At 35.6% G+C, this 27,826-nt stretch overlaps 1 protein-coding gene across 1 annotated transcript in view; it reads right to left on the reverse strand.

Moving 5' to 3' along the window:
* LOC148942102 (Na(+)/citrate cotransporter-like) overlaps positions 1-27,826 on the reverse strand; it is a 160,089-nt gene that overhangs the window by 56,989 nt on the left and 75,274 nt on the right. Inside the window, exons 9-10 of the mRNA XM_089103718.1 lie at positions 12,338-12,432; positions 9,814-9,897 (exon numbers count right to left, since the gene is read on the reverse strand). Of these exons, the coding sequence (XP_088959844.1) occupies positions 9,814-9,897; positions 12,338-12,432 (179 nt within the window). The remainder of the gene's footprint in view (positions 1-9,813; positions 9,898-12,337; positions 12,433-27,826) is intronic.

A 27,826-nucleotide genomic window follows, 5' to 3' on the forward strand; every position in this document is an offset into this window, starting at 1 on the left:
CATCGACCTTCAGAAGGCATTTGACCTTAGTTAACCACAATATTTTAATTGAGAAACTTGTCAACGAGTTCAATATTGATCTCTTGCTGGTGAAATTAGTTGCCTCATTCTTAACAAATAGATCGCAAGTTGTCAAATAGCAAAACCATAATTCAAATCCTCTCCCTGTCCATAACGGCATACCCCAAGGTACTCTCCTAGGTCCCTTTCTTTTTTCAGTAATGATTAACAGCCTCGCAAAGGAATTGCCTGACCGATGGAAGTTTGTTGATGACCTAACGATTGTTGAAACTTGCTTCAGAAATTTAATAAGTGACCCTATGAGTATCCTCAATGAAATTGGAGACAAAGTCTTGGACATAGACATGACAGTAAACCCCTCTAAGTCCATGATAATGCCCATTTCTTTTCTCAAATCCTCGCCCTATTTTCTTAATCCTATCCCCCCTGAAATTTCTGTGTCCTCATTTAAACTACTTGGCGTCACAATTTCTTCAAATTTAAAGTGGGATATACACGTTAATGACATCATCCATAGAGCTAATGTGTCTATCGCCCTCCTTAAGCTCCTAAATAAATTCAGAGTCCCCCCTTCCCACTCCTTAAGAATTTACACGTCTTTTGTCCGCCCGCATCTAGAATATGCTTGTCCAGTTTGGCACCCTGGTATCTCTCGCGAAGAATCGGAAAAAATCGAATCAATTCAAAAAAGGGCCTTGCGAGAAGGCAAGGTGCCTTACTCTCTGCTCCTAAAAAAAGCTAGTCTGAAAACCCTGGAGCAAAGGAGGGTTTCGTTGTGCCTCCGTTTTGCAAAAAATGCCATAACAAACCCTCGGACGGCAAGTATTTTCCCCAAACGTCACTCCCCATCCAGAATACGGCCGCCTCAAGCTTTTTCAGAGCCCATTCCCGTGTTTACTCCTAGTCGCCGCTTTAATTTCAGATACTAAAGAAATTTTGGCCCCTTACTGAACTAGAAATGGAACACCTCTCATACAGCGTGACTTTTTTTCCCTCTTTTTTGGTTATTATTGTTGGTCCCTATAAAAGTGCTTGCACGCAGTTTATTGCCCCCCCCTCCCCCTTTCTGGACCAGTTTTTATTGTTTCCAACTCTTATTGATTTACTGTAGTTTAATTGCTGACACTTTCTTAGTATCCCTTTTAATTTAAATGCATTTATGTCTCGTTCTAAGTTTAGTTTGACCAGTTTTTAATGCATTTATGTCTCGCTATAAGTTTAGTTTGACCAATTTTTTTTTTTTTAATTGATTTTTTACAGTTTTAATTATTGACTTTTAAATGATGTTCATTATGGTTTTCTCTATTTCGTTGTTGTTCTTTGCATTTTTAGTGTAACCATTTATTTGTTGTCGACTCCAAAGTCCAAATTCGGCCCTTTGTGGGCTTGTGATAGCGATTTTTTTGAAATAAATATCTTATCTTATCCAATCAAAATTTTGAGATAGCCATTTTGTTCAGCGTAGTTGATTTTGTTCAGCGTAGTGCCTTTTTTGTTCAGCGTAGTTGAAAGGTTTTAAGTTATACCCTGGGGGCATATAAGGTTTTTATAGAAGACGGTGTCAGAGAAACTTCAAAAAAGTCTCTTTCGATTGGAAATTCAAAGGGCTTTTTAATAGTCGAAAGTGATTTGAGGGCAACTAACTACCCTCTCACGCCTACCTTTTCCCCAAACACATCCAATCCAAATTTTGAGACAGCCATTTTATTAAACGTGGTTTTTAGTTCTTGAAATTAGGTCTTTGAGGATGACAACTCACCCATAGCCCTCAGGGCAAGGGTTGCAAAATATGGATTCTCGGAATCCTTCATATCATTTCTTATAGAAGGGATGCTGGTATAAACTTCAGAAAGGGCTCATTTGATTGGAAATTGAAATTTCTTGTTTACTTTTTCAGAGTCAAAAGAGATTGGAGGGCAACTAGCCTCCTCCCCCTTCTCCATGTCCTAAACGCATCAGATAAAAATTTTGAGATAGACATTTTGTTAACATAGTTCAAAGTTCTGATAACAAAAACTCTGCTGTCAACACAGCCTACCAGGGCCCAGGGGTAGGCTTTGTAAGTTATGCCCGGGAGGCATATAAACAATCAAACAATGATTAAATAAGAAAAACTAAAGAAAACTAAAGGTCGGAAATGATTGGAGGGCAACTAGCCCCTCCCCCGCCCATCATTCCCCAAAACACATCCAATTAAAATTTTGAGATAGTCATTTTGTTCAGCGTAGTTTATTTCCAGATATAAAATATATTTTTGAGGAGGACAGTCCCCCACAACCCTCAGGGCTAGGGTTTTAAGCTATGCCCTGGGGGCATATAAGTTTTTTATAGAAGGCGTTGTCGTAGAAACTTCAAAACAGGCTCATTCGATTGGAAATTCAAAGGGCTAGTGCCTTTTTTAATAGTCGAAAGTGATTGGAAGGCAACTAGCCCCCCCCCCTCGTTCATCATTTCCCCAAACATATCCAATCAAAATTTGCGATAACCATTCTGTTCAGCTTAGTTGATTTCCAGATAGAAAATATGTTTTTGAGGAGGACACTCCCCCACAACCCTCAGGGCAAGGGTTTTAAGTTATGCCCTGGGGGGCACATAAGGTTTTTATAGAAGGCGCTGTCTCAGAAACTTCAAAAAAGGCCCATTCGATTGGAAATTCAAAGAGATAGTGCCCTTTTTAATAGTACAAAGTGATTGGAGGGCAACTAGCCCCCCCCCATGCCCATTATTTACTTCAATATAACCACTAAAAACTTTGTGATCGTCATTTTTTTCCACGTAGTTGATTTCCAGATAGTCAATACGTTTTTGATGAGGAAATTCTCCAACAGCCCTTAGGGCAAGGGTGTTAAGTTATGCCCCGGGGGCATATAAGGTTTTAATAGAAGGCGTTGTCGTAGAAACTTCAAAAAAGGCTCATTCGATTGGAAATTCAAAGAGTTAGTGCCCTTTCTAATAGCCAAAAGTGATTGGAGGGCAACTAGCCCCCACCCCCCCCTCCCATCATTACCCCAAACACAACCAAACAAAATTTTGAGATAGCCATTTTGTTCAGCGGAGTTGATTTTCAAATAGAAAATATTTTTTTTAGAAGGACACACCCCCACAACCCTCAAGGCAAGGGTTTTAAGTTATACCCTGGGGACATATAAGATTTTTATAGAAGGTGGTGTCATAGAAACTTCAAAAAAGGCTCATTCAATTGGAAATTCAATGGGCTAGTCCCTTTTTAATAGTTGAAAGTGATTTGAGGGCAACTAATCCCCCTCTCACGCCCACCTTTTCCCCAAATACATTCAATCAAAATTTTGAGACAGTCATTTTATTGAACGTAGTTTTAAGTTCTGTAAATTAGGTCTTTGAGGATGACAACTCCCCCACAGCCCTCAGGGCAAGGGTTGTAAGTTATGCCCCGGGGGCATATAAGGTTTCGTATAGACAAGATTGTCGTAAAAACTTTAGAGAGGGCTCATTTGATTGGAAATTGAAAGTTCTAGTTCACTTTTTAAGCGTCAAAAGATATTGGAGGGTGACCAGCCCCCCCCCGTAAACCTTATTTTCCCAAATGCATCCAATAAAAAATTTAAGATATCTATTTTGTTCAAAATAGTTCAAAGATTATATAAAAAAAATTCCGGTGTTGACACAACTCACCAGGACCCGGGGGCAGGCGTTATAAGTTATACCCTGGGGGCATATATGGGTCTTGATGGAAGGAATGCTCGTATTAACTTCAAAGAGGTATCATTTGATTGGATATTGAAAGTTCTAGTTCACTTTTTAAGAGTCAAAAGAGATTGGAGGGCACCTATCCTCCCCCCCCCCTCCACGCCCTTTTTCCTCAAATCCATCCAATAAGAACTTTGAGATAGCCTTTTTTTAAATAGTTCAAAGACCATATAACGAAAACTCAGGGGTCAACATAGCCCCCAGGGCCTGAGGGCAGGTTTTGTAAGTTGTGCCCTTGGGGAATATATGGTTCTTATTGAAGGGATGCTCGTAATAAATTCAGAGATGGTTCATTTGATTGGAAGTTGAACGTTCTAGTTAATTTTTTTCGAGTCGAAAGATATTGGAGGGCAACTAGCCCCCCACGCCCGTTTTCCCCAAATGCATCCAATAAAAATTAGGAGATAGGCATTAAGTTAAAAATTTCTCAAAAGTCAGATAATAGAACTCAGGTGTCGTCACAACCCCCCAGGGCCCGAGGGCAGGCGATGTAAGTTATGCTCTGGGGCATATATTGTTCGATTGGACATTGAAATCCAGCCCTTTTTAAGAGTCAAAAGTTATCAGAGGGCAACTGGCCCCCCAAGCCCTTTTCCCCCAAATACATCTGATAAAAAATTTGAGGTAGCCATTTTGTTAAAAATAGTTCAAAGGTCATATAACAAAACTGCTTTTCGTATGGTTATTTCGTTAAAAATAGTTCAAAGGTCAGACAAGAAAAACTCCTGTTTCGACACCCTCCCCCTCAGGGCCGGAACAGGCGTTGTGAGTATTGCTCTGGGGTCATATATGTTTCTTATGGAAGGTATACTCGTATAAATTTCAGAGAGGGTTTATTTGAATGGAAATTAAAAGTTGTAGTTCATTTTCTCAGAGTGAAAAAATCGGAGGGCAACTAACCCCTCCCGCCCTCCACGCTTTTGGGCGTGTCGGATGGATAAATACATCCGATAAAAATTTCAGGTGACCTTTTTATTAAAAATAGTTCAACCATCAGATATTGAAATTCCAGGGTCGACACAACCTCCCAGGGCCGAAGGACCGGCGTGTAATTTATACTCTGGAGATTTATTTGGTTTTTATAAAAGGGATACTCGTATAAACATCAGAGAACGCTCATTTAATTGAAAATAGAAAGTGCTAGTTAAATTTTAAATAGTAAAAAGAGACCGAAGCTTAATCTAGTCCCCCCACGCCCTTTTTCCCCAAACCCATCCGATAAAAATTTTGAGATAGCAATTTTGTTCAAAATAGTTCAAACATCAGATAATAAAAACTCCGAGGTTGACCCAAGCCCATTGTTTCACTTTTGTATCGTTAATTTGCTACCACTTTTAATACTTTGATGAATATTTGATTTTTTTTTTTTTAAGTTTGATTTTGAAATAAGGAATTTTTAAGAACTTGAAATTTTTGGGAATCAAAAACGAACAAAAATTAATTAAAAAAAAACTTTGAAAAAATAAGTTTTTCAAAGAAAAGTAAAGGCCATATTAAACTTAAGCTCAGCAGATACAAATAACTATTAACATCCAAATTCAAAACGACCAGAAATTACTATTAAAGAATAAATGAAACCGAAAACGAACAGAAATTAAATAAACAATCATAGCAAAAACACACAACAAGTAATGATATTTATGAATAAATAGATCTTAAAGCGAGTAATGCTTAGATTGGATATGAAAATCAAGCTTAAGACGAAAAAAATATTTTCCTATTCAAGTACAAATGAAACTTAAAACGAACAGAAATTAAATAAACAATCAATGCAAACAAACATACAGTAGATATTAATGTAAATTAATAAATAAATCTTAAAACGAGTGAAACTTAAATTGAATATGCAAATTAAGCTTGAAACAAACAAAATCACCACAAACAAGAGTTTGGGTATGACCTCCTTCTCTCACTGTAAAAGTCTAAAACCTACTGCGTCATTTGCGCTTTACTGAAAACTATATGCGTCTTGAAAAGCCTCGGAAAGTATAAACAACATCAAACTGAATATTTGATGTATAATGATATTAACTGTTGAAAGATCCATCAGTTCAAGAATTTATTTCGCTGTAATTGTATTTTTACTTTCAATGCTGTAAGAACTGGAAAAGAAAGTATTTCTAATATAATCCGTTTTCAGTTAAGCGCCAATGACGTGTTACGCTTTTGGTTTTTATTTACAGTTAGGAAAGGGGGCAGTATCCAATCACTTGTTTGTAGGGAAACTATATTCGTCTTTAACAACTTTAAAAAGAGCTATTAAATTAAACTGAATATTTTATTTATAATGATATTAATTGCTGAAAGCTCATCAGTTCAAAATGTTACTATAATTTTAATGTTTATTTTCAGAGATAAGTACAAAAGAAAATATTTGTCATAAAATTGGTTTCCAGTAAAGCGCTAATGACGCAGTAGGTTTTAGACTTTTACAGTGAGAGATGGAGATCACACCCAAACTCTTGTTTGTGGTGATTTTTGTTTGTTCCAAGCATAATTTGCACACTCATTGTAAGTTTCACTCTTTTAAAGTTTTATTTATTAATTTACATTAATATATCATGTATGTTTGTTTGCTTGGATTGTTTATTCAATTTCTGTTAGTTTTAAGTTTAATTTGTCCTTCAATAGGAAAATATTTCTTTCTTTTTAAGCTTGATTTTTATATCCAACCTAAGCATTACTCTCTTTCAGATCTATTTATTCATTTGTATTATTACTTGTTGTATGTTTTTGCTATGATTGCTTATTTAATTTCTGTTCGTTTTGGGTTTCATTTATTCTTTAATAGTATTTTCCTGTCGTTTTGAGTTTGAATTTTAAAAGGTATTTGTGTCTGCTGAGCTTAAGTTTAAAATGGCCGTTACTTTTCTTTGAAAAACTTATTTTTTCGGAAAGTTTTTTTTAATTAATTAACAAGTAAAATGAGATTGGATCAAAGGTAAAAAATCTACCGAAAGGTTTGACAGACGAATCTTTAGCAGACTGCGGAAATTCATCATGATTTCTTAACCTGATACATCTTCAGAAGAAAAAATTATCTCAGCAGCGAAGAAAGTGTTTTTAGTAAATCTGAAAGATAAATATCATCAATAGCTCATGAAATACAGGAGAAACAGAGTGACGAGATGGAGATACGGAGTTGGGAGTTTATCTTTGCCATAGAAGATAAACAATGAGAATATAAGTTACAATGTAGGAGAAGATGTCAAAGTTTGCGAGAGTAAGGTTTAAGTCCACTACATTAAAAGGGATCGCTCCTTTCCAGGTTGATCCTAAATGGTTACTATTATTATGAGATACTTCGTAACAAAAGCTTTTTACTCGTTTGAAAAGGGGCAAGTTGCAAAGAAGTGGCCAAAACTTGAACCAAATGGTCAAGCTGAGCTGCAAGGCTGACACTCCATTTTTTGATTGACGTGTCCGTACATAATGTGCTATAAATTTTTGTTTCTTTTATCGTAATATGATATCGATGTTTGTGACTTTTAAAAAAAGATAGAAATCCTGGTGTCCAAATTACTAAACTATATCCTATAGGGAACAATGTATTATTTATTTGTTTGTTTTATATATTTTTTGACCAGGGCACTTTGCATAGAAGAAGGTGTCGTAAGAATTTTGAAAAGGGCTCATTCAATTCAAAATTGAAAGGGCTTATGCCCCTTTTAATAGTCGAAAAGTGACTGGAGGACAAAAAGCAACCCCCTCCCCACCACACGCCCATCATTTCTCCAAACACATCCAATCAAAATTTTGAAATAATCATTTTGTTCAGAATAGTTGAAAGGTCCAGAAATTATGTCTTTGAGGATGACACCCCCTCACAGTCCTCAGGGCGAGGGTTGTAAGTTATACCCTAGGGGCATTTAAGGTTCTTATAGAAAGGATGATCATATAAACTTTGGAGGGTGCTCATTGGATTGGTAATCAGAAGTTCTAGTGCCCTCTTTAAGAGTTAAAGTTATCGGAGAGCTTTCACTCCCTCATTTTTCCGTTTTAGACCAGGGTACTTCGTATAGAGGGACTGTTGTAGAAACTTCAAAAAGGGCTCATTCGATTAGAAATTGCAACGTCTAGTGCCCTTCTTAATAGTCGAAAGTGATTGGAGGGCAACCAGCCCCTCCTACGCCCATCATTTTCCCAAATACATCCAATCAAAATTTTAAGATAGCCATTTTGTTCTGTGTAGTTGAAAGAATGAAAGGTTGAAAGTTCTGCGTTGTTAATTTTTGCTCGTTTTGAGTTTGACTCAGTTTTTTTTTTTCAAATCTATTAGACATTTTAAATCATTTAGTCTATTAGAGAGAAAGCTAGGACACACTCTGCGGATGAAGAATGATAAATTGCGAAGGATTGTGTTTTTTGCTATCCGTCAGGTGCCAAAAAAACCGTAGGTCTTCCCTGATCATACTGGGAAGTGGTCAAATAACTTGATACCTTCTTGGGAGGGATAAATATAAAACTTGAATATACTGGATGCATCAGGAGAGTGGGCAGATATGCTATAGTATTTAACATTGCAGCTAAGATTGTTTGTGTTCAGTGATGTTCAAAAAAAGCTTCCGGAGTATTCTTGCAATTTCAATAAATAAGCTTTAACCAGAAATCAGATTCAATCAGACCCAAGAACAATTAAACTGGGCTTAAGCATCATGAAAACAAACACTTGTTTATTTGACTCAACAACTGTTTAACTCAATTCCCATGCAACCCGGACCCCACAACATTCAATTCAATCCCTGTTTTACTCAGCGCTTATTAAAATTGGCACTTGGACAATTTCGAACTTGCACTGTAAAGTTTTTTCATTTGAAAGTAAGGAGAAACATTAAAACTTAAAACGAAGAGAGTTTATTCCGCATGTGAGGGGGGGGGCCCTTCCTCAGCCCCCATTCTTCACAATTAGGCTTTGAAGTTCTTAAGAATACTTGTCATTCAAATTCAACGACCTTTATGTTTGAACAGTCTTTCTAAAAGAGTTTTTACAAAACTTCAAACTTTAGCGTAAAGCGCGAGGTTTTAGGAGGGGGTTGTCCCTCTTATATACAAATAATTTCTATTCCTTTTGAGTTTTAAAGCGGCTCCTTACTTTCAGTAAAAAAAAACTCGTCTATGTTTGTCAAATCATGCCAGGATATTTCCTTCTCTTCTCCCGTGTAAATTTTTCCTGTACAGGGGTTGAGTCGAACGGCTGATCTAAACGATGGTTCAGTTGCATGGGAACCAAATAAACAATAAAAAACTATCTACAAACTTTTGCTGTATCAATAACTTTCAAAGTGCTAGAACAAAAACGCAGCCCATTAGATGCCCCCATCCTTCCAAGAAAATCTTGACATAGCTTCACATAGGTGTCTGTGTATGTGCAACTAAATACCCATCTAACTTAACTAAATTCACCTCAGGCAATTTAACTCAAATCTCCTTCAACTCAATCCACATTCAACTGAATTCTGTTAAAAAAGTTTGGCTTATTCCGTTTAACCCAGCCCTCGTTGGAATCAACCCATTTAACTTAACCTTCGTTCAACTCAATCCCTTTTCAAGCAAAACCCCGTTTAATTCAACCTGTATTTAATTCAGTTCTCAGTCAAACCAACCCTATTAAATTCAACCTCACTCAACTCAATTTCCGTGCAACTGAAATCCCGTCGAGCTAAATCCCATTTATTTCAACTTCCATGCAATTCAACCCACATTCAACTCAGCTCCTATTGAATTCAACTGACTTTCAGTACCCCCATGACCTAACCTGTTGCAGAGATTTATTTGAATTGAGGCTGAGTTGAATGGGGGATGGGGGGTTGAGTTGAATGGGGGACTGAAGAGGGGATTAATTAAATAAGGTTGAGTTAAATGGAGGTTAAGCTTCATGGGGGTGGAAATAAATGAGGGCTGAATTACACGGGGATTGACATGAATGAGTTTTAAATTACATGAGGGGTTGAATTTTGAAAAGAGTAGAGTTGAATGGGGATTAAGTTAAACGGGTTTAAGGTAAACGACGTTTGCATTACATGGGAACCTTTCACACATTTTAGCTGTGTAATTAAGAGCACTTACCTAAAAGTAAGACTAGACCCCATGGAATTTTTTCTTGACATATTTTCCAGTTCACTAATCCTTGAACTGATTTGGCTTTTCCATCTTAAAAAAAAGAAAAATTAGGAAGTTTAAGTTCTAGACTTGTTGAAACTGTAGGCTCCTTTACTTCAAACATGCTAAGCTCTCCTAATTAATATATTTCGGGCAAAAATAGAATCAATATTCATGACGAGCATAAGTAATATTTGGAGATGTATATTTGCGCCGGAATATACCAAAACACTTAGTATGCATACAAAAAGTGCTACGGAGCACGGATCACCTACAAATGGCATTAAGATGTAATGTATAGACACGTGTTGATTTGATCCACGCATTAGGATTTTTTCTTAGAAACGCCTTGTCACCAACGTTTGACATCGAAACAGTTATTGTGGCCTCGGTGGTTTGGCATAAAAGAAAATAAATCAGTAAGTCTTGAATAAAATCCCTACTGTCAGTATTGAGATACAACGGTGAAGCAGTTCGTCCAGAATAGAACTAAGTAAAGGTAGAAATCGGCCTCGGCTAGTGAAAAATAGGGTATTCAAAAGAGAAAAGCATTAAGCAGAAGAGAAGAGAAGAAAGAGAACTAGGGTTGGCATATGCAATCCTATTTTAGGCTTAAGCTTAATCTTGGGAAAATATAAAAAGGAACTGCCTATGCTGGATGACAAGAGAGAGTAAGAGAGGGAATAAAAGAGAGAGAGAGAGAGAGAGAGGGAGAGAGAGGGAGAGGGCGAGAGAGAGAGAGAGAGAGAGAGAGAGAGAGAGAGAGAGAGAGGGAGAGAGAGAGAAAGAGAGAGAGAGAGAGAACATTAAAATTTTCAACATTCTGTGAGAGAGTGTTCTAATAGCACGATAAATTTATTTGCCAAATTGGTATTAAAATCATACAAAAAGGCTGCAGGCAATAATGGCATGGTAAATGAGTTTTGAAATATTCTGGATAAGTGGCTAGAGATCAGATATTGAAAACTATGAATATGAGTTAGATAAATAGGACTACCTGGTAATTTTAGAAAAAAAAACTTAATTAAACACTTTACAGATATGTATAAAGAGTGAAAATATGAGTATGCGTAGAGTTAGTTGATTGCTTTCACTAGGAAACAAATCATTTAGTATGATGGATTTACACTGAAATTGGGTCTTGTTACTTGGGTTAAGCTTTTTAAGCTCTAAAATTGAGACAGCAGTTTTATAATTTAGAATAACTGGGAAAGTCAGTGTAGCAGCTAGCTGAATCTTTTACTACGGGTTTTTTTTTCGGTCAGAGCAAACACGGAACGTTTGTAGCAGATACATACGTTTTATTCTTATAACTTTAAATTTTTGACTCTTAAGGAAGGAGGCGAAGGTAATATATAGCCGAATATATGTTCCCTGTTTTTTTCCGTCCACATTATTGACATACGGTTTCCTAACAAAATAGTTGTTTTAAGTTATGGTAACCACAGTAATCGGTAACCACTGTTGCACTGTCACGCTATCTACATTTCTTCATTGGTATCTAAACACCGAACTAAACAAGTTGCAGCTCGGCAACATCAGACACATTGAGGCTCGTATTGGGTACCAATGTACCAACTTTAGTGTTAATGAGTAATAATGATATTTATAAGATTAAGAGATACCCTACTGTAGATACAGTTTAAAAAATGATGATTATGGTTTTAGGAAGTGGAACCACAGTTGGCAATTGGAACATACGCTTTCTGAAACAATCAGGCTCTTTCGATCCTGATTTTTGTTATCTAGGAACAGGTGTTTAATTAAGTAGTTAGAAATACATTAAAAGAAGGGTTTTCATCCTTATTTAATATACGAAAGGCAAGATAAACTGATTAATACCACGTATCTTGTTGCGCTTAAGGCTCAAAGAAAAAGAAGAAGAAAAAAGTATCTTACTGGTATATGCTGAAAATATCTTCTTCCGGTCAAAGGATGGATATCCTTGTAGACGAAGGTATTAGAAAGTTTTTCTTACGTAAACCATGACGGGAGGACTTACGAAGAAGGTTATAAGTGAAGAATAATAATTTGGATGATTTTACTGGTTGTCTATACAACACCAATGGCAAATCCCTAAGTGGGAATACCAGGACAAGTATTCTTCGATCTGTCAATAGGGGTGATATTTCATTAAATTTAACTAACAAGATTTTTTAAGTGAATCATTCCATTAACAACTACAGATTCTTAGTATTGTTAACTTCTCAAAATTCAAGTTGGGCTGGCATATGGAATTCTATCTTGGGCTTAACCCTATCGTCGGAAAAATATAAGAAGGAGTTGTCTATGATGAAGAGAGATAGAGAAAGAGATATACAGAGAGAGAGAGAGAGAGAGAGAGAGAGAGAGAGAGAGAGAGAGAGAGAGAGAGAGAGAGAGAGAAAGAGAGAAAGAGAGAGGGAGGGAGAGGGAGAGAGAGAGGCCGAGAGAGAGAGAGGGAGAGAGAGAGAGAGGGGAGAATATTAAACACCGTAAGGTTGAAACATACCATTTCTAGGTTCAAGACGCCAAAACTCTGGCTGCATTGGTATCATGAACATTAAAACAACAATGAAGATAGCAGCAGTAGCATCTTCGATATGTCTGAAATAAAATGCTATCTTTCAATGCAGTTTCAAATTGAGTCAACAACACTTGTTGCAGTGATAGATATGCGTATAGCTAGGTACTCATAAACGTGAACCTGGTGTTTATTCTACAAAATAATACTTCTCTTTTCTATGTTTTCAGAAAGGGACAAAACAAGACTATGTAAAATACTTTTTTTTTCTTCATTAAAAAATATTGAAGAAAACTCGACTCCCTTCCTGAAATTAGTATATCTGATGGATTAGTACATTTTCTGCAGAACTTTTTAATTAAACTGCCTTGTCATATTTTCCTAGGTCTTCAGACCTTTAAAAAACTAGTCCTTTACTGAAATCACAAAACCAACACAAAATAACAGGATTAGGAGCAGAAAAATCGTTAATTAGCCTGCAGAAAATAGAATACTAAATAATGTTTCACAGCCATTATATCAATGAACTTTAGCATATACTCTAAATTCTTTAAGAAACCCAAGCAACCCTAGTTTTCAGTAAAGCCCTAGTTTTTCAGAACTCCGCAAATATACGGAAATATCACAAATCAGTTTATTTTATTATATTTTTGCAAAAAATATTTGCATAAAGTGAGAGGTATTTTTTTTTCAAGTTTAAACTACGCTCTTTACTTCCATTAGAAGAGCCTAGTAATTAAAGATTAATTATTGTTTGTTGTTAGGTTTTTTAGATGTGCGTAATAAATCTCGCAAATAGATCTTTGTCTAATTCAAGCAGCAATACAACTCAGCATGAGTTTTTGTTAAAATAAAGATATTCTTTTGCTTCTCACGTCTCTACAACTTTCCGATAAAAATGTGCAATTCTGTCTCATAGAGACTTCAAGGAGTAAAAGGTTGGGTCTGTTCAGGTGCTGTGAGATGGTTCGGCGTCTTTGCTCCATTTTAAGTTCTTTCTCCGTCCTTAACCTTAACAGGGAAATCATGCTTGCGTTTCCTAATAATGGCATCAGGGTAGTCCTTTCACGAAGTCCCTAAATTATAACTTCCAACAGTGCTGGATGATGACCTTGAAGAGTGGTATCCCTCGAGGAAATTATAGCCTAGTAAATGACACAACATTTGCAATAGATTCTGATGAATGTATAACTCTTCTGGGTTTGGTCAGTTTTGATGGGCTTTTTTGGGCTGAAAAACGTCTTCCTAACTCCATTATCAATTATGCGCTACATCCTCGTGCAGCGTAATACTTGTAGGAATGAATATATAATGAGTCAGAATGTAAGAATGCCTTATTTTTATGTAATTTTCATAACTCAGTTTTTGGTAGAAGTTAAAATTTCTTAAAAATATAAAGTTAAGTTTATAGAGGATAAGAAGATATAATAATATTTATTTTCCAAAGGCTATCACAAGCTCTAATAGAGGAAAATTCGCTTCATATGTCAAAAGGAAATAGACTAAGCAAAACGAAGAAATAAATAATACAACAAGAAAAGAAACGCCAATCAAGCATAAAAATGTTCGATAAGAATTTAACAAATAGCTAGAATAGAAACAGAAAAATAGAAGAAGAAGGGGTGGGGGATAAAAAAAAAAATCATAGTCAAGAAGAAAAACATTGCCGAAATCGTGTTCAAGGTCAAATACATAAAATTAAAAAAAAAACACTTAAAATCGAGCCAAATTAATTTTCAAAAGAAATATTCAGAATTAAAGAAAGGAATACAATTAAAGGAAAAACAAATTTTAAATTAAAGGTCAGAAAAGAAATTTAACTTAAATAAGTATCAACAAAAGGGAAAATAAAAGGGACAAAGATAAAGAGAAAAAAGACGCATGATTATTATGAACATACAAAACAAACAAAATAAGGGACGGAGAGGTTAATTTTGGTAAATAGTATAGTTCAGGGATTATTTAGGTGCGCCAAAATAAAGGGGATAAAACTTTTCCGGAACCTCTCAGTAACGGTATGGATAGGTGAATATGTTGGAATTGCCAAGGAAGCTGAGGCGGGGAGACGGGGTGTAATCGGGTCATGTAAATCAGGAAAGATGTCCTCAGTACGAGGATTAGATATCGCGGATTTAGTAAAACGCAAACAAAATTGTACTCTCCTTTCTTTTAACGTGGAAATACCTGAGGATTTAAGGAGGAAGGAGTATGGAATTTTGCTCTCTTTGTAGATGATCCTGAGCGAATGCTTTTGGACCGACTCAATTTTGTCAATAAGCTCGCTTGAAAGATGTGAATGCCAGACCGGACATGCATATTCTAATAGCGGCCTAATAAATGATAAATAAACACGGAGGGAATGCATCTTAGGGCAATTAAATTTGTTTGAAATTTGTAACATAGATAATGAAACGTTTGCTTGTTTAACAATATTAGAAACATGCATATCCCATTTAAAATTATTTGAAATTATTACAACAAGAAGTTTAAATTCCGTCACACGCATTTTTGGTGGGCTAGGGTTAAGGAAAGTGGGACTGGACTTCCGGAAATGTTTAGCCATTATATCAGACTTGGTGGAATTTGCTTTCATATTTGGTTTCTTAGCTTCATCTAAAATGTGGGTTAGGACTTCGAGAGGGTCACTTTTAGTATTACTGTGACCTACTTCAAGGATCGATAAGTCATCCACGTATTTTCAGCTTTGGGGAAATCCCTACCAATATCGTGAATCATGGCAAGAAATAAGTGGTCCCAATACGGGTCCTTGAGGAATTCCACAGTATATAGGGAGGTGATCAGAGAAAATATTTTTGCATTTAACAGCTTAAGATCTATTCAAAAGAAACGAAATAAGAATATTTACTGGCAGAGGATCAAGTTCAAAGTTATCAGTAGTGAACGAATTAGGATGGTGGGGTCAACCAGGTCAAAAGCTTTTTGGAAATCAACTAAGACATTCAACCAAACATTTGGTTTATCAAGGTTACTTACGATGCTATGCATTAAGTGCACAAGGTAATGGGTGGTGGAAGTTTTCCTCAAGTTACCAAACTGCCAGGTGTCAATACGCGGACAAATTATATCCCTAAGCCAGTCACAGAGGAAACTTTCATAAAGTTTGGAAAAACCTGAAGTGTGTGTAATGGGAAGAATTTTGGCAAAAGTCAGACTGTTGCATTTTTTTGGGACAGGTGTTATAAAACCTTGTTTCCAGCAACTTGGGAATTTACCAAATTTTGTGATGTGGTATTCTTCTGGGTTTGGTCAGTTTTGATGGGCTTTTTTGGGCTGAAAAACGTCTTCCTAACTCCATTATCAATTATGCGCTACATCCTCGTGCAGCGTAATACTTGTAGAAATGAATATATAATGAGTCAGAATGTAAGAATGCCTTATTTTTATGTAATTTTCGTAACTCAGTTTTTAGTAGAAGTTAAAATTTATTAAAAATATAAAGTTAAGTTTTATAGAAGGTAAGAAGATAAGATAATATTTACGTTCCAAAAGCTAACACAAGCTCTAATAGAGCCGAATTCACTTCATATGTCAAAAACAAATAGACAAAGCAAAATGAAGAAATAAATAATATAGCAAGAAAAGAAAAACCAATCAAGCATAAAAATTTTCGATAAGAATTTAACAAATGGCTGGGATAAAAACATAAAAATAGAAGAAGAAGGGGTGGGGGATAAAAGAAAATCACAGGCAAAAAATCCCAGGCAAAATATACTGAGAACCTCTCAGTAACAGTATGGATAGGTGAATATGTTGGAAGTGCCAAGGACGCTACGCGGGGGAGACGGGGGGTAATGGGGTCATGTAAATCAGGAAAGATGTCCTCAGTACGAGGATTAGATATTGCGGATTTAGCAAAACGGAAATAAAATTGTACTCTCCTTTTTTTTAACGTGGAAATACCTGAGGATTTAAGGAGGAAGGAGTATGGAATTTTGCTCTCTTTGTAGATGATCCTGAGCGAATGCTTTTGGACCGACTCAATTTTGTCAATAAGCTCGCTTGAAAGATGTGAATGCCAGACCGGACATGCATATTCTAATAGCGGCCTAATAAATGATAAATAAACACGGAGGGAATGCATCTTAGGGCAATTAAATTTGTTTAAAATTTGTAACATAGATAATGAAACGTTTGCTTGTTTAACAATATTAGGAACATGCATGTCCCATTTGAGATTATTTGAAATTGTGACACCAAGGAGTTTAACATGTTTCACAAGCATTTCGGTTGGGATAGGGTCAAGGAAAGCGGGAGAGTGGATTTCAAGAAATTTATCGTCATTATATCTGATTTTGTGGAATTTACTTTCATATTTAGGTTCTTAGCTTCATCCGAAATATGGGTTAGGATTTCGAGGGGGTCACTCTTAATATTCCTGTGACATACTTCAAGGATCGATAAGTCATCCACGTATTTTCAGCTTTGGGGAAATCCCTACCAATATCGTTAATCATGACTAGAAATAAAAGTGGTCCCAATAAGGTTCCATGAGGAATTCCACAATATATAGGGAGGGGGTTAGAGAAAATATTTTTGTATTTAATAACTTGAGATCTATTCGAAAGAAACGATATAACAATATTTACTAACAGAGGATCAAGTTCAAAGTTATCAGTAGTGAACGAATTAGGATGGTGGGGTCAACCAGGTCAAAAGCTTTTTGGAAATCAACTAAGACATTCAACCAAACATTTGGTTTATCAAGGTTACTTACGATGCTATGCATTAAGTGCACAAGGTAATGGGTGGTGGAAGTTTTCCTCAAGTTACCAAACTGCCAGGTGTCAATACGCGGACAAATTATATCCCTAAGCAAGTCACAGAGGAAACTTTCATAAAGTTTGGAAAAACCTGAAGTGTGTGTAATGGGAAGAATTTTGGCAAAAGTCATACTGTTGCATTTTTTTGGGACAGGTGTTATAAAACCTTGTTTCCAGCAACTTGGGAATTTACCAAATTTTGTGATGTGGTATTCTTCTGGGTTTGGTCAGTTTTGATGGGCTTTTTTGGGCTGAAAAACGTCTTCCTAACTCCATTATCAATTATGCGCTACATCCTCGTGCAGCGTAATACTTGTAGGAATGAATATATAATGAGTCAGAATGTAAGAATGCCTTATTTTTATGTAATTTTCGTAACTCAGTTTTTGGTAGAAGTTAAAATTTATTAAAAATATAAAGTTAAGTTTTATAGAAGGTAAGAATATAAGATAATATTTACGTTCCAAAAGCTAACACAAGCTCTAATAGAGCCGAATTCGCTTCATATGTCAAAAACAAATAGACAAAGCAAAATGAAGAAATAAATAATATAGCAAGAAAAGAAAAACCAATCAAGCATAAAAATTTTCGATAAGAATTTAACAAATGGCTGGGATAAAAACAGAAAAATAGAAGAAGAAGGGGTGGGGGATAAAAGAAAATCACAGGCAAAAAATCCCAGGCAAAATATACTGAGAACCTCTCAGTAACAGTATGGATAGGTGAATATGTTGGAAGTGCCAAGGAAGCTACGCGGGGGAGCCGGGGGGGAATGGGGTCATGTAAATCAGGAAAGATGTCCTCAGTACGAGGATTAGATATTGCGGATTTAGCAAAACGGAAATAAAATTGTACTCTCCTTTTTTTTAACGTGGAAATACCTGAGGATTTAAGGAGGAAGGAGTATGGAATATTGCTCTCTTTGTAGATGATCCTGAGCGAACGCTTTTGGACCGACTCAATTTTGTCAATAAGCTCGGTTGAAAGATGTGAAAGCCAGACCGGAAATGCATATTCTAATAGCGGCCTAATAAATGATAAATAAACACGGAGGGACTGCATCTTAGGGCAATTAAATTTGTTTGAAATTTGTAACATAGATAATGAAACGTTTGCTTATTTAACAATATTAGAAACATGCATGTCCTATTTGAGATAATTTGAAATTGTGATACCAAGGAGTTTAACATGTTTCACAAGCATTTCGGGTGGGATAAAGTCAAGGAAAGCGGAAGTAGATTTCAAAAAAATTATCGTCATTATATTTAATTAGGTGGAGTGTACTTTCATATTTATGTTCTTAGCATCATCTGAAATGTGGGTTAGAATTTCGAGGGGGTCACTCTTAGTATTCCTCTGACATACTTCAAGTATCGACAAGTCATCCACGTATTTCCAGCTTTGGGGAAAATCCCTACCAATATCGTTAATCATGACTAGAAATAAAAGTGGTCCCAATAAGGTTCCTTGAGGAATTCCACAATATACTGAGAACCTCTCAGTAACAGTCTGGATAGGTGAATATGTTGGAATTGCCAAGGAAGCTAAGCGGGGGAGACGGGGGTAAATTATAACCCTAAGCCAGTCACAGAGGAAACTTTCATAAAGTTTGGAAAAACCTGAAGTGTGTGTAATGGGATGAATGTTGGCAAAAGCCAGACTGGTGCATTTTTTTGGGACAGGTGTTATAAAACCTAGTTTCCAGCAACTTGGGAATTTACCAAATTTTGTGTTGTGGTATTCTTCTGGGTTTGGTCAGTTTTGATAGGCTTTTTGGGGCTGAAAAACGTCTTCCTAACTCCATTATCAATTATGCGCTACATCCTCGTGCAGCGTAATACTTGTAGAAATGAATATATAATGAGTCAGAATGTAAGAATGCCTTATTTTTATGTAATTTTCGTAACTCAGTTTTTGATAGAAGTTAAAATTTATTAAAAATATAAAATTAAGTTTTATAGAAGATAAGAAGATAAGATAATATTTATTTTCCAAAGGCTATCACAAGCTCTAATAAAGCCGAAATCGTTTCATATGTCAAAAAGAAATAGACTAAGCAAAACGAAGAAATAAATAATACAACAAGAAAAGAAACACCAATCAAGCATAAAAATGTTCGATAAGAATTTAACAAATGGATATAATAGAAACAGAAAAATAGAAGAAGAGGGGATGGGGGATAAAAGAAAATCACAGTCAAGAAGAAAAACATTGCCGAAATCGTGTTCAAGGTCAAATACATAAAATAAAAAAAACACTTAAAATCAAGCCAAATTAGTTTTCGAAAGAAATATTTACAAATAAAGAAAGGAATACAATTAAAGGAAAAAAAAATTAAATTAAAGGTCAGAAAAGAAATTTAACATAAATAAGTATCAACAAAAGGGAAAATAAAAGGGACAAAGATAAATAGAAAAAAAAATGACGCATGATTATTGTGAACATACACAACAAATAAAATAAGGGACGGAGGGGTTAATTTTGGTACAGAGCATAGTTCAGGGATTATTTAGGTGCGCCAAAATAAAGGGGATAAAACTTTTCCGGAACCTCTCAGTAACGGTATGGATAGGTGAATATGTTGGAATTGCCAAGGAAGCTAAGCGGGGGAGACGGGGCGTAAAGGGGTCATATAAATCAGGAAAGATGTCCTCAGTACGAGGATTAGATATTGCGGATTTAGGAAAATGCAAACAAAATTGGACTCTCCTTTCTTTTAACGTGGAAATACCTGAGGATTTAAGGAGGAAGGAGTATGGAATTTTGCTCTCTTTGTAGATGATCCTGAGCGAACGCTTTTGGACCGAATCAATTTTGTCAATAAGCTCGCTTGAAAGATGTGAATGCCAGACCGGACATGCATATTCTAATAGCAGCCTAATAAATGATAAATAAACACGGAGGGACTGCATCTTAGGGCAATTCAATTTGTTTAAAATTTTTAACATAGATAATGAAACGTTTATTTGTTTAACAATATTAGGAACATGCATATCCCATTTAAGATTATTTGAAATTGTGACACCAAGGAGTTAAACATGTTCCAAAAGCATTTCGGGTGGGATAGGGTCAAGGAAAGCGGGAGTGGATTTCAAAAAAATTTATCGTCATTATATTTGATTTGGTGGACTTTACTTTCATATTTAGGTTCTTAGCTTCATCCGAAATGTGGGTTGGGATTTTGAGGGGGTCACTTTTAGTATTCCTGTGACATACTTCAAGGATCGATAAGTCATCCACGTATTTTCAGCTTTGGGGAAATCCCTACCAATATCGTTAATCCTGACTAGAAATAAAAGTGGTCCCAATAAGTTCCTTGAGGAATTCCACAATATATAGGGAGGGGGTTAGAGAAAATATTTTTGTATTTAACAACTTGAGGTCTATTCGAAAGAAAAGATATAAAAAGATTTAATAACATAGGATCAAGTTCAAAGTTAACAGTAGTGAACGAATTAGGATGGTGTGGTCAACCAGGTCAAAAGCTTTTTGGAAATCAACTAAGACATTCAACCAAACATTTGGTTTATCAAGGTTACTTACGATAGTATGCATTAAGTGCACAAGGTAATGGGTTGTGGAAGTTTTCCTCAAGTTACCAAACTGCCGGGTGTCAATACGCGGACAAATTATATCCCTAAGCCAGTCACAGAGGAAACTTTCATAAAGTTTGGAAAAACCTTAAGTCTATGTATTGGGACGAATGTTGGCAAAAGCCAGACTGGTGCATTTTTTTGGGACAGGTGTTATAAAACCTTGTTTCCAGCAACTTGGGAATTTACCAAATTTTGTGATGTGGTATTCTTCTGGGTTTGGTCAGTTTTGATGGGCTTTTTTGGGCTGAAAAACGTCTTCCTAACTCCATTATCAATTATGCGCTACATCCTCGTGCAGCGTAATACTTGTAGAAATGAATATATAATGAGTCAGAATGTAAGAATGCCTTATTTTTATGTAATTTTCGTAACTCAGTTTTTGGTAGAAGTTAAAATTTATTAAAAATATAAAGTTAAGTTTTATAGAAGATAAGAAGATAAGATAATATTTTTTTTCCAAAAGCTAACACAAGCTCTAATAGAGACGAATTCGCTTCATATGTAAAAAACAAATAGACAAAGCAAAATGAAGAAATAAATAATATAGCAAGAAAAGAAAAACCAATCAAGCATAAAAATTTTCGATAAGAATTTAACAAATGGCTGGAATAAAAACAGAAAAATAGAAGAAGAAGGGGTGGGGGATAAAAGAAAATCACAGGCAAAAAGAAAAACTTTGCCAAAATCGTATTCAAGGTGAAATACATAAAATAAAAAAAAAACACTTAAAATCAAGCCAAATTAGTTTTAAAAAGAAATATTTACAATTGAAGAAAGGAATACAAATAAAGGAAAAAAAAATTTAAATTAAAGGTCAGAAAAGAAATTTAACATAAATAAGTATCAACAAAAGGGAAAATAAAAGTGACAAAGATAAAGAGAAAAAAATGACGCATGATTATTGTGAAAATACACAACAACTAAAATAAGGGACTGAGAGGTTAATTTTGGTACGGAGCATAGTTCAGGGATTATTTATGTGCGCCAAAATAAAGGGGATAAAACTTTTCCGGAACCTCTCAGTAACAGTATGGATAGATGAATATTTTGGAATTGCCAAGGAAGCTAAGCGGGGGAGACGGGGGGTAATGGGGTCATGTAAATCAGGAAAGATGTCCTCAGTACGAGGATTAGATATTGCGGATTTAGCAAAACAGAAATAAAATTGTACTCTCCTTTTTTTAACGTGGAAATACCTGAGGATTTAAGGAGGAAGGAGTATGGAATTTTGCTCTCTTTGTAGATGATCCTGAGCGAACTCTTTTGGACCGGCTCAATTTTGTCAATAAGCTCGCTTGAAAGATGTGAATGCCAGACCGGAAATGCATATTTTAATAGCGGCCTAATAAATGATAAATAAACACGGAGGGACTGCACCTTAGGGCAATTAAATTTGTTTGAAATTTGTAACATAGATAGTGAAACTTTTGCTTGTTTAACAATATTAGGAACATGCATGTCCCATTTGAAATTATTTGAAATTGTGACACCAAGGAGTTTAACATGTTTCACAAGCATTTCGGGTGGGATAGGGTCAAGGAAAGCGGAAGTGGATTTCAAAAAATTTATCGTCATTATATTTGATTTGGTGGAATTTACTTTCATATTTAGGTTCTTAGCTTCATCCAAAAAGTGGGTTAGAATTTCGAGGGGGTCACTTTTAGTATTCCTGTGACATACTTCAAGGATCGACAAGTCATCCACGTATTTCCAGCTTTGGGGAAAATCCCTACCAATATCGTTAATCATGACTAGAAATAAAAGTGGTCCCAATAAGATTCCTTGAGGAATTCCACAATATATAGGGAGGGGGTTAGAGAAAATGTTTTTGTATTTAACAACTCGAAATCTATTGAAAAGAAATGATATAACAATATTTACTAACAGAGGATTAAGTTCAAAGTTATCAGTAGTGAACGAATTAGGATGGTGTGGTCAACCAGGTCAAAAGCTTTTTGGAAATCAACTAAGACATTCAACCAAACATTTGGTTTATCAAGGTTACTTACGATGGTATGCATTAAGTGCACAAGGTAATGGGTGGTGGAAGTTTTCCTCAAGTTACCAAACTGCCGGGTGTCAATACGCGGACAAATTATATCCCTAAGCCAGTCACAGAGGAAAATTTCATAAGAATTGGAAAAAACTGAAGTGAGTGTAATGGGACGAATGTTGGCAAAAGCCAGACTGGTGCATTTTTTTGGGACAGGTGTTATAAAACCTTGTTTCCAGTGACTTGGGATTTCACCAAATTTTGTGATGTGGTATTCTTCTGGGTTTGGTCAGTTTTGATGGGCTTTTTTGGGCTGAAAAACGTCTTCCTAATTCCATTGTCAATTATTGGCTTCATCCTCATGCAGCGTAATACTTGTAGGAATGAATATATAATGAGTCATAATATAAGAATGCCTTATTTTTATGTAATTTTCGTAACTCAGTTTTTGGTAGAAGTTAAAATTTCTTAAATATATAAAGTTAAGTTTATAGAAGATAAGAAGATAAGATAATATTTATTTTCCAAAGGCTATCACAAGCTCTAATAGAGCCGAATTCGTTTCATATGTCAAAAAGAAATAGACTAAGCAAAACGAAGAAATAAATAATACAACAAGAAAAGAAACACCAATCAAGCATGAAAATGTTCGATAAGAATTTAACAAATGGCTATAATAGAAACAGAAAAATAGAAGAAGAAGGGGTGGGGGATAAAAGAAAATCACAGTCAAGAAGAAAAACATTGCCGAAATCGTGTTCAAGGTCAAATACATAAAATAAAAAAAAACACTTAAAATCAAGCCAAGTTAGTTTTCGAAAGAAATATTCACAAATAAAGAAAGGAATACAATTAAAGGAAAAAAAAAATTAAAATTAAAGGTCAGAAAAGAAATTTAACATAAATAAGTATCAACAAAAGGGAAAATAAAAGGGACAAAGATAAAGAGAAAAAAAGACGCATGATTATTGTGAACATACACAACAAATAAAATAAGGGACGGAGAGGTTAATTTTGGTACAGAGCATAGTTCAGGGATTATTTAGGTGCGCCAAAATAAAGGGGATAAAACTTTTCCGGAACCTCTAAGTAACGGTATGGAGAGGTGAATATGTTGGAATTGCCAAGGAAGCTAAGCGGGGGAGAAGGGGTGTAAAGGGGTCATGTAAATCAGGAAAGATGTCCTCAGTACGAGGATTAGATATTGCGGATTTAGCAAAATGCAAACAAAATTGTACTCTCCTTTCTTTTAACGTGGAAATACCTGAGGATTTAAGGAGGAAGGAGTATGGAATTTTGCTCTCTTAGATGATCCTGAGCGAACGCTTTTGGACCGAATCAATTTTGTAAATAAGCTCGCTTGAGAGATGTGAATGCCAGACCGGACATGCATATTCTAATAGCAGCCTAATAAATGATAAATAAACACGGAGGGACTGCATCTTAGGGCAATTCAATTTGTTTAAAATTTTTAACATAGATAATGAAACGTTTATTTGTTTAACAATATTAGAAACATGCATATCCCATTTAAGATTATTTGAAATTGCGATAACAAGGAGTTTAACCTATTTCACAAGCATTTCGGGTGGGATAGGGTCAAAGAAAGCAGAAGTGGATTTCAAAAAATTATCGTCATAATTTTTGATTTGGTGAAATTTACTTTCACATTTAGGTTCTTAGCTTCATCCGAAATGTGGGTTAGGATTTCGAGGGGGTCACTTTTAGTATTCCTGTGACATACTTCAAGGATTGACAAGTCATCCACGTATTTCCAGCTTTGGAGAAAATCCCTATCAATATCGTTAATCATGACTAGAGATAAAAGTGGTCCCAATAAGGTTCCTTGAGGAATTCCACAATATATAGGGAAGGGGTTAGAGAAAATATTTTTGTATTTAACAACTTGAGATCTATTCGAAAGAAACGATATAAAAATATTTACTAACAGAGGATCAAGTTCAAAGTTATCAGTAGTGAACGAATTAGGATGGTGTGGTCAACCAGGTCAAAAGCTTTTTGGAAATCAACTAAGATATTCAACCAAACATTTGGTTGGACATTCGGAAGGACTTTTTCCGCATATTTCTTTAATTTGTCTGTACCATTGCTGTGGCTTGTTAGAACAAAGATCTTTGATTTTAGTATTATAATAATTAGAAGCTACTTTTCTTAATTTTATCTTTATGAACTTCCTTAGACTATTAGCCTCAGTAATACGACCTGTTTTGAAAAAATTGATTTTTTTTCCTTATAAGTTTTTTAAAAGACTCAGTAACATAAGGCTTATCTGTAGAACACATTTTAAATTTTTTTCTCAGGGAAGAACATTTTAAATTCATAATTACTCCTCTATAAATTTTTCAGGGACAAAGCCATGCAGTCTACGTCATTTGTTTGATACACAGTGGACCAATTTAGTCAAGCATAAGCCGGCTATTTCAGTTAGCCAGTAATTTTCCATCAGCTAAAAATATATCTAAACTCTCAAGATACTGCAACATATCTCTATGGCCCAAAGCCAAAAACTCTTCGGAATTTTCTGTCCAGAATCATAAATGACAAGATCACAGGCAGCGCAATGGCGCTGCGTATGTAAATAACGATGTGGGCACAATATATTGTTTATTTCTTGGTCTTAGACCAGGGCACTTCGTAACGAAGGAGTTGTCGTAGAAAATTCAAAAAGGGCTCATTCGATTGGAAATTGGAGTGGCTAGTGCCTCTTTTAATAGTCGAAAGTGATTAGAGGGCAACTAGCCAACTCCCACGCCAATCATCCCCTCAATACATCTAATCAATATTTTGAGATAGCCATCTTGTTCAGCGTAGTTGATTTGCCGATAGAATATATATTTTTGAGGAGGTCACTCCCCTGCAACCCTCAGGGCAAGGGTTTTAAGTTATACCCTGGGGGCATATAAGAACGATGTTGGCACAATGTATTATTTATTATTTTTTTCCTTTAGACCAGGGCACTTTGTATCGAAGAAGCTGTCGTGGAATCTTCGAAAAGGGCTCATTCAATTGGAAATTGGAGTGGCTTGGGCCCTTTTTAATAGTCGAAAGTGATTCGAAGGCAACTAACACCCCTTCCACGCCCACCATTTCCCAAAACGTATCCAATCAAAATTTTGAGATAGCCATTTTGTTCAGCGTAGTTGATTTCAGATAGAAATTATGTTTTTGAGGAGGGCACTCCCCCACAAACCTCAGAGCAAGGGTTGTAAGTTATGCCCTGTGGGCATATAAGGTTTTTATAGAGGCGTTGTCGTAGAAACTTCAAAAAAGCCTCATTCAATTGAAAATTAAAAGGGCTAGTGCCCTTTTTCATAGTCGAAAGTGATTTGAGTGCAACTAACCCCCCTCTCACGCCCACATTTTCCCGAAAAACAACCAATAAAAATTTTTAAGATAGCCATTTTGTTCAACGTAGTTAAAAAGTTCTGGAAATTAGGGCTTTGAGGATGACAACCCCTCCCCCCACAGCCCCCGTGGCAAGGGTTGTAAGTTATACCCTGGGGGCATATAAGGTTCTTATAGAGCATGTTGTCGTAGAAACATCAAAAAGGGCTCATTCGATTGGAAATTGAAAGGGCTAGTGCCCTTTTTAATTGTCGAAAGTGATTGGAAGGAAACTAACCCTCCTCTCACGCCCACCTTTTCCCCAAATACATCCACTCAAAATTTTTAGATAGAGATTTTGTTCAGCGTCGTTGATTTACAGATAGAAATTATGTTTTTGAGGAGGACACTCCCCCACAGCGCTCAGGGCAAGGATTGCAAGTTATGCCCTGGGGGCATATCAGGTTTTAAAGAAAGTGTTGTCACAGAAACTTCAAAAAAGGCTCTTTCGACTGGAAATTCAAAGAGCTGGTGCTCTTTTTAGTATTCGAAAGTTATTGGAGGGCAACTAAACCCCCTCTCACGCCCTTTTTCCCAAACACATCCAAACAAAATTTTAAGATAGCCATTTTGTTCAACGTAGTTGAAAGTTCTAGAAATTAGGTCTTTTAGATTTTTAAAAGGGGGTATGTTGTTAAAAATTGCTGAAAATTTATCTCCAGCATACAAATAGCAGGCCAAACTATAATAATTTTAAAAAAAAACGAAAAGATTTAAAGAATTATTCTCTTTTTCCCTGAAAAGACTATGTCAATATAAAATGAACAGAAATTAATTAAAAAACTTTTTCATAAAATAAGTTTTTCAAAGAAAGTAAAGAACTCCATTAAACAAAAAATTAGCCAAAATAAAATAATCTACCAAGTGTGAAACTACCATAAATCAGCATTGAGGCAAAAAATGAAACTCAAAACGAACAGAAATTGCAATAAATAACCGATTCAAACTCAAAACGAGCAGAAATTAACATAAGTTGGGCTCAAAACCCCTATGCCTTCCCAAGGCCAAAACATAATTTGCACTTAACTGAAAAAAATATAAATGAATTTGCATTGTCAGTTTATACGGATATTTAGTAATCAAAATGTTAATATTAATTGATTTATTAAAGTTATAAAAGTAAAAACATTTATATTTTTTTCAGTAAAGTGCAAATTATGTTCTGGCCTTGGGAAGGCATAGGGGTTTTTGAGCCCAAGTTATGTTAATTTCTGCTCGCTTTGAGCTTGAATCGGTTATTTATTGTAATTTCTGTTCGTTTTGGGTTTCATTTATTCATCGATGCTGATTTGTGGTAGTTTCACACTTGGTAGATTATTTGATTGTATTTTTGCTCATTTTTTGTTTAATGGAATTCTTTACTTTTCTTTGAAAAACTTGTTTTGTGAAAAAGTTTTTTTTAATCAATTCTCATACAAATCTGGGACTTCAAAAGCCATTAACAAGCATATCCTCATTTCAATTTAAAGACGTTCCCTTGAAAGGTTTCTTGTTTACACAGAGGAAGTGATTGCTGCTTGTTTAATGTAGGCCTTTATTTAAGAAGTCCTCACACTGATCGGATCATCAAGGTGTGAATGCTCACCAAGCTTTGGTGATTGATCAACAGATCTGAATTGAAACAGATCTGAGTAATATGGTGGTTGTGTTGATGGTGTTTGAGTTGTTTGGTGGTCAATTTGATGGTGGTTGAGTTGTGTGT

Source organism: Artemia sp. Qi Xiang Cuo, chromosome 17, assembly GCF_049724085.1.
Source record: "Artemia sp. Qi Xiang Cuo chromosome 17, ASM4972408v1, whole genome shotgun sequence".
NCBI classification, from domain to species: Eukaryota; Metazoa; Arthropoda; class Branchiopoda; order Anostraca; family Artemiidae; genus Artemia; species Artemia sp. Qi Xiang Cuo.